The sequence below is a fragment of the Lepidochelys kempii genome, chromosome 6 (genome assembly GCF_965140265.1).
Source record: "Lepidochelys kempii isolate rLepKem1 chromosome 6, rLepKem1.hap2, whole genome shotgun sequence".
In the NCBI taxonomy this organism is placed as follows: Eukaryota; Metazoa; Chordata; order Testudines; family Cheloniidae; genus Lepidochelys; species Lepidochelys kempii.
The window spans coordinates 50346430-50354605 of record NC_133261.1 but is presented as its reverse complement, the minus strand read 5'-3'; the positions used below and the strand labels follow the sequence as shown (position 1 = coordinate 50354605).

Here is an 8176-nt window from a genome sequence, read left to right as displayed (position 1 = left end):
CCTCCGCTTTTCCTCCCCTTGCTCACAGGATTTCTTCCCCATGCAACCTGACCAGGGAAACCACAGCTCCTTTGGTGACTGAGCTATTGGGATCCCTCCTTTGCTACTTCGTCTCCCTTTTTTTCTTTGATCTAAGTATAAAGTGGGAGCTCGGAGGCGAGTGTATTTTTAGAGCAATTGACTCCCTTCTAACCACGTGTGCTGCCCATGTTGATCAGGATGACTCTCCCCTCGGCCTTCTTGCCAATCTTGCTCCTGGGACTGCTTTCGCCTTGGGTGGTGCGCTGCGTTCCTTTCTCTGCCCAGCACAACGACACCCTGGAGTGGCGCTGGGAGACTCTCTTCTCCCGCTCCATGGCCAGGCTCCCGGGGGAGAGGAAAGAGATCAGCCGGGACAGTGACTATCTGCTGGGCATCAAGAGGCTGCGACGTCTCTACTGTAACGTAGGCATCGGGTTTCACATCCAAGTCTTGCCAGACGGCAGAATCAACGGGATTCACAACGAAAATCGATACAGTAAGTTGCTTCTTCTTCTTCTTCTTTTTTAATTTCCCTCACCTTGTCAATTTTCCGGGGGGCGGAGGGGATTTACGACAGGGGGGCTTTGGCACTTCGAAGTGCGTCTCACCTGATTCCTGACATTTCAGCTGGTGACTTTCATAAACTCCCCTTCTTAGAGGGACCAAATGAAGAGTTGTGGGGCTCTGTAGTTTTTGAAAAAACGTGGAAATCAGCTGAAGGGCACTTGGCTATATTGGCACTTTTCCTTCTTGGTGCCCTGTTCGGAAAATAGATTCGCTTTCCCAGCGTGTGTTGCACTTTGTATATTAGAGCCTTCTGCACAGAAACACACAAGGGCCCCTTTAGAGGGAAAAATTATTATCGCAGCTGGTTACCTAGGTATTGTGAGCGGCTTACAGAAAGCTTTCCAAAGTCAGCTGAAAGTCGGTCCTAAGAATGCACGGTCAAACTCGAGCTGCATCGACTGACTTCCTTGAGCTCAGGTTTGAATTGGGTTATCAAGTCCCCCAAATCAGTGGCATTGGTCCTGCTGAAGACACCAGGTTACTAAGTAAAAAAAAAAAAAGTGCTTAGCCAGCAGTCCCAGCGCCTTGGGTTTGAAAGTCCACATGTATATGCTTAAGCGGCATGAGCATTGGAAATCAATCAGGGGAAATCTTTTTGTTCATGTCCTTTCCTCCGCCCCCAAGGACTTGTTTTAAAAATAATGGCACTGCAGGGCTCTGATTGCTTGTGTGAGAGCGATTTATGGAGGAGGCTCCTGTGTATGGATAGAATTGCTTAAAGCAATATTTTCCCTGCTGTCGAAAATAATCAGGTGTTCTGCCCACGTCAGCATCTGGATGCTCAGCACCACAGCGTGCAGGGTGTTCCTCCCCACCCCCAGGTTTTCAAACAGTAAATTGGGATTCCTGAGTCAAAAGCAACTCTCAAGCGTTAGCACAGTCCAATAGAAAAGCATCTGTTAGTGACTTAACCCTTTGGCCCCATGACTTTATCTGATACCCAACTGAAACAATAGGATTTGAGGTTATAAACAGCATGATGACAAATGTTTGATTTGCCACAAACTTATTGTTACTTATTTTAAACTGAGCAATGAGTGAGATTCCTCGTTCCCGTTTAAAATATCGGGGTTGTTTTTATTTTTGATAGAGCTGTTTTATTTGACTTTATCGAGCCACTGAATGAGAGCGGGATTCAGTCTTTAAAGCACAGGGGGAAACCTAACCCACATAATCATCTTGAAAAGTTTCAGAACTGTTTCATCAAGAAAGTCACTGTGAAGTCACGTATAGAAGCATGTGGGTGATGTTAGGCAAATAATCACGATTTAGCCTTAATTGGAGGGAATAGGTTTGATATGGCCACTGTTCGTGTTAAATGAACCCACAATAAGGTTAATACATGTATCTATATTCTGTGTGACTCCATATGCATCGTTTTTCACCATAGGTCTGCTTGAAATTTCTCCAGTGGAAAGAGGAGTGGTGAGCCTATTTGGTGTTAAAAGTGGACTCTTCGTAGCCATGAATAGCAAAGGCAAGCTCTATGGATCTGTAAGTAGCATATGAGATACTGAGTGACTGGATACATGACCATTTCAATCCCCCATGAAGAGCGCCTGTGGTGTTTTGGGTTTAAATCGCCCAAGCCCCAGTCCTACACTGCATTGCTCATCGAAGTCACGGTCTCCTTGAAGCACTCTGTTTTACTGTGAATGGAAGGGGCACTGTGCAGAGATACTATGGGAGTAGCGCCTTTCATGTAAATGCCATTCTTTGCATTTCTAGCCACTAGATGTACTTACTATCCTTCCTGGTGTAAAAGTCACTCAGCCAGGGACCACCCATATTGTCAAGTTTATCCCCAAACACAGTAATCGTTTTGTTGGGCAATACCACAAGCTAGTCTGCATAATAATTAATTAATTAATTGCATACAATAAATAAATACTAAAGCTCTCCAAATAGGAACCGCTTCAATCAGGCATGTATATCTGCTCAGTTTCTCTGAGGGAACTTTAATTTGTGACCAGTCCCACGTGCGTTTTTTGTAATCTTTTATGACACCCCAAATCAATACCTACCCTGATCACTCTTTGTAAATGCTGCGGAACTGTCACTCTGCTCCGATGATGGATAGACAGTCATCAAAACTCCCACTGCAAAACTCCCTCTTATTAAAAACAAATTTGATCTGTTCAGCCAGAATGAAAGTATGTCTTGCATTTTTACATTGGATTTTGGGAACAAATAGTGGACAGGATTTCATTTTTTAAGCCCACTTGGTGCTAAAAATAATAATACAAGTCTTGTTTCAGGTCACTTAGAACTTTCCCTCTGCTTGTTGCCTTCCCCTTTGTATACGTTTCTGTGGCCAGCATCATTTCAGTCCTATGATCCCGTATGTAGAATTCTGCTTTCAGACTGACTTCTCTATCAATGACTTTTCTGTTTCATGTCTTTCCGCATTCATTTTGAAGGAGTTTTGGTCACACAAGGGCCCAATCCTGCACCCCCTAATTCCGGCGAAGCTCTAATTGAAGTGAATGGATGTTTTGCCTGAATGAGGATGTGAATATACAAAGTAACTGGTTTAGGGCCTGATCCTGCACCAGTGCAGTCAAGAGGCCATTTTGCTATTGACTCCAGTCGAAGTAGTATCAGGCCTTCAAAGTACAACAGCTCCTCTATCATCATCTCTAATAGGGACATCAAGCGGGCGTCTTGGCTGCATTGTGTGCCCTGGGTGTTCTAATCTCCAGTGCAGATTTAACTACAGCAGGTCCAGCCCTTATTTACAGAAACTAGTGCTTAAAATTAATAATAGATATAATCCCATTAGTTACTTTAGTATCTATCAGTGCCAGCCCAATACTGTCCTAGTATCTGTATCCAGGAAAAGCACCTGCCTCCCTTTGTATCCACATAAGAAATTATTTCACCTGCAAAGAAAGAGTGTCCTTTCCTTACCCTTCAAATCAGTTTGCTTTCCTGGTCTCTTAGCATCAACGGATCCAAATTTCTCATTCAAGATCAAGTTTTAAGGAAGAAATACTGTCAGTTCTGAAATGTTCTGGGTACCTTCAAAATTCTTCCCTCTTTCCTATCAAAACATTTTGCCAATATTTAGAGGGTCCTGAGCTCTGAAATATCCTAGAGAATGTATTGTTGGAGGTGCAGCTAATGTTTTTGGAAGCCAAGGGTTTCTGTATATATTAAATGTAATCTATTTAATATCAGAAAGATCAATGGGCCTATTATTTAAATAAGGTGACTTGAAGGAAGGTTACATCCTGCAAAACTTCCACTGACTTCAATGTAAGGTCTGAAAGTCAAAATCCTGATCCTTGCTAATGGGCAAAGTCCCATTGAATAGATCTACCTGAGGAAACCAACAGAATTTGGCCTTAAATTTATACAAGCTGCATTGCCAGCTGTGTTAAAATGTGACACATTTCCATGGTTGTGTAGACAGACTACTAGATGCTTTTAGCCCCTTCGGACATATCTGATTGATCTGGATTTTAAAACCCTTGATGAATCCATGGTTTCTCAATGGGATGATCTCTTCAAAAGATCACTAGGGGGAAAAATCAGCTGTGCATTTCCCTTCATCAGGCCTACACCTGTTGGCAATAATATTTCCACGCCTGATGTTTAATATTTCCTCCCCCCTTCCTCCTCCTTTGCATTTCAGACCCATTTCAATGATGAGTGCAAATTCAAAGAGATTCTTCTGCCGAACAACTACAATGCTTACGAGTCCAGGATTTACCCTGGCATGTACATAGCTCTGAGCAAAAATGGAAGAACAAAGAAAGGCAACAAAGTGTCTCCCACAATGACAGTGACACATTTTCTTCCTAGAATCTGAGCCATCTTCCTTCAGACCTACCTCAGCACAGGGGAAGAGACAAGCCACGCTTGGGGAAAACATGGTGCACTTTTATTGGAGAGTTTTATGCAAGACTAGGTGTAAGATATTTAAATTAATTATTTAAGTCTGTATATATTGCCACAAAATTATTTATAGTTCTGATTTTTTTTATTTCTAAAAACAAGCAAACAAAAAACCCAACCCAAGGTATTTCATTTGATGGTGCAACTGTAGAAGACTTCTGCTTTGTGGTTTATTTAACTTTTTTTAAATTTATCACAAGTGTGCTGCTATTATGTGTTTTAAAACAAGTGAAATTCGATTCCTATATTACAATGTTTTGCACTGTTTGTGTGTTGTACAGTGTTTGTTGGTGTACACGTATTTGTTTGTTTTATTTTTTAACCCACCACCACCAGATAAGGTCTTAGTCTTTGAAAATGAGCTGTGCAAACCTTTCTCAGTTCTGATGCTAGCTTGTAGGAACTTACAATGTCTGACCTCCTTTGTGCAGTGTTGCTATTTAATTGAAATGGTATCGGTTTACTTCTGGTACAGAAAGTGCAGTGTTGAAGTACTACCCCACAAATCTGTTTTTAGATCTGCCAGTGCTGAACTTTGAACTTTCCTGCAGTCAATCTTTGCAGAGCTACTAGGCAGTAGAGACCCTTAAACAACTATATAAACTCATTTTTTTTCTGTTCAGATAAATAGGAGCATCATTTCTTTTGTGACCCTTAGAGAAAGCTAATATTACATATGATTGCTTTGCACATGAGGTCTAAAAAGTGTGTCAACCCCTCCCCTAACAAACACTGTGAAATATGCTACCATGAACTCATTGTGTTTATTTATTCAAATCAAAATTCCTTCTTCAAATTTGTAGACTACACTTATTTTCCAAAGCCTATGAAACTCTATTGCTCCCATAATTTTTAAATATATAGTCAAAACACATTTTCTGGTTCTTGAGAAACCCAAGCTCTATAGATAGAAGTCAGACTGGTTTTAAGTGAGTAAAGCTGGTCTATATTATTTTTAAAATGCAGTGTTTGGAAGGAGAAATATGCTGCTCTTTTCTATGTCTCATTCCCTGACAAAGTTAATTAATTTCTACCTCACTAATTCTTGAAGCCAGTCTCCTAACAAAATCTGCATAGAAGGTGCAAACTTTTCTCTTCAGTATTATAATTCCAGGAAGGGGGTGGATCTTTGCAATCCCAAATCTCTATTTTTCCATATGTAGCCAGAAGTATTTAAGATAGAGTCAGTTGCATCCTATTTGAGCCTTGTCACGTTTGAGCTATCTTTACCCAGTGATTTACTTTTAGTAAGGATAATCATGGTGAAAATATTTGCAGACAGCTGTCAGGCTGCAGCACTATATGGTCATCAAGTAACCCTATATTTTTCTTTCTATATTTTGCAAATGTAACCCATGTCTCTAAAGTAATGAAGGAAAAGGCAGGTTTGATCATGAAAGAGGGGAGAAAGGAGACCCTGGAATGATGGTAAACTTTTAATTTTTTTATAAAAGTGAGACTTCATGATCTTAAGTTGAAACCAGGCCTGATCACAATGTTTAGTGAATAAGTTTAATACTCTTACAGGATGTTTACAGACAGATAATCTTCCAAATTCAACTAATCATTTTTGGACATATACAAGTCCCAAGGCTGCAGAAAATTTGAGTTCAGCATTTTTTCTTTCTACATTCCTATATGAAAAGTTTTTGTTCCACTAGAATCACATATGCTTGCATATATACTGTACTTACAAATGACCTTGAAAAGTAAAGCTACTCACCAAAGTTCAGTGAGATCAGAGTGTAGCAGGACCAGATTTTAAACCATCTACTGCTGCTGTTCAAAAATAAAACCAAATTAAAAACAAAAAACAAAGCCAAACCTAATGAAGCACCTAGGAAACATGGTGCCTAAGGATTTCTCTGCAATTTGGGGGTTTTCTGTACTGTCTCTGTTTTCTATATTTGAGTAATCATCAGTGTCAAGTATCAGAGGGGTAGCCGTGTTAGTCTGTATCCACAAAAACAATGAGGAGTCCAGTAGCACTTTAAAGACTAACAAATTTATTTGGGCATAAGCTTTCGTGGGTAAAAAACCCACTTCTTCAGATGCATAGAGTGAAAATTACAGAGGCAGGCATTATTATATTGACAATAATGCCTGCCTCTGTAATTTTCACTCCATACATCTGAAGAAGCGGATTTTTTACCCATGAAAGCTTATGCCCAAATACATTTGTTAGTTTTTAAGGTGCCACCGGACTCCTCGTTGCATCAATGTAACTTTCGCCACTACCTCTGAAACTTCACAATTCTTCCATGTTTCAGAAAGCAAAATCAGACTGCAAAGAATTTGTCTGAAGAATGGTTCTTCTGTGTCACCTTTCACTCCATTGAAATCCATAACTGACAGCCTCACTCTAGATGTATTCAGAGATAATTGTTGTAACTTCCGAATATTGTTGTAAAATCTTTATATTGATGTTACATGGTATGAGCTTTCACCATTTACCAGAATCTGTCTGTAGTTTTATACAGGTGCTGTTCAATATTGTGGTGTATGTGCTGTGCACATTTAAATGCATAATAAATGATACACGTTTACACTAGAACTGATTGAAGTTATTTAGAATGGACTTCATTCCTCCTATGAAAGACAAGACATTATTCCTCTCTTTTAAACACATGGGCACCTTTAAATAATATTTACAAGAAGTTGTTATGCCAGATGCTCCCAGCATGCCCAATTTTGTAGTCCTTACTCAGGCAAAACTGTCACTGAAGGCACTGGGAATTTTGCCTGAGTAGGCCCAGGTTCTTGTAGCTGGTTTTAAATGAGCACACTTGCATTCAAGCCAGATCCATAATAATAAATATAAACTATCAATGACAGTAGCAAGAATAGTAGTCACGAGAGACCCAAATTGAAACTGGAGCCTTATTTTGCTAGGTTTATACAGACTTGTGGTAAAAGATAGTCCCTGCCTCTTAGTCTGTCTAGGAGTGATGCTTGATAGGTTTTCACCTGGCTTTAATGAATGCTATAGTCACTCCTTGTGACTTGTGATTTAAGATTCTCTGGTCCTATTTTCCTTTGCAGCTGTTCATTGTGCTGTTGCAAACATTTATTGTAATGTCCATTGGGGGAACTATTAGAAATCAAGTACTCAGTGGAGCTCATCTGGCAGGGTTCCTTCTGGTCTATTTTTTTCTCTCAGGTTTTAATCTATACTCAGTTTCTCAGAAAAAAATGTCTCTCTCTGTGTGTGTATATATATTTATATATACACATATAAATATCTGCCATGAGAAAGGCAATATATAAGTTTGATTCTACACCCACTGACTTCAATGGGAGTTTGTCTAACTAAGAACTGTGTAAAACCGGAGGTAACTCACCCACACTCATCCAACCTGAAAGCAAAAACTTACCATCTGACCTACATGGCCTACATGGCCAATCAAAATAGCCTGAGTTTCACATATTCAATCTTGCATACTCCCAATGAATTGCTCTCAAGCAAATCAAAAACCAAGGAATTATCTGGTGGACCATTTTAAACAACTAATATATTTGAGAAGATCACGATCAGTCCAGAAAGAGAAAAGGAGGCAAAATATAATGAATGTATATTTGTTATGGATTTTTCACCCAAATGTACTGTTAACTGGTGAGGTATGATGAAGTCCTTTTCTGCCAGTTTCACCCAAATAATTAGAGCTCAATGAATAAGGTATTTGATTAA

At 39.8% G+C, this 8176-nt stretch overlaps 1 protein-coding gene across 1 annotated transcript; it reads left to right on the top strand.

Annotated features, from left to right (window-relative positions):
• The first annotated feature begins 219 nt into the window (after positions 1 to 219).
• FGF4 (fibroblast growth factor 4) lies at positions 220 to 4402 on the top strand. Its single transcript, XM_073350656.1, has 3 exons — positions 220 to 517; positions 1979 to 2082; positions 4226 to 4402. Exons 1-3 carry the CDS (start codon positions 220 to 222, stop codon positions 4400 to 4402), a joined length of 579 nt encoding a protein of 192 aa, XP_073206757.1.
• The last annotated feature ends 3774 nt before the right edge of the window (positions 4403 to 8176 follow it).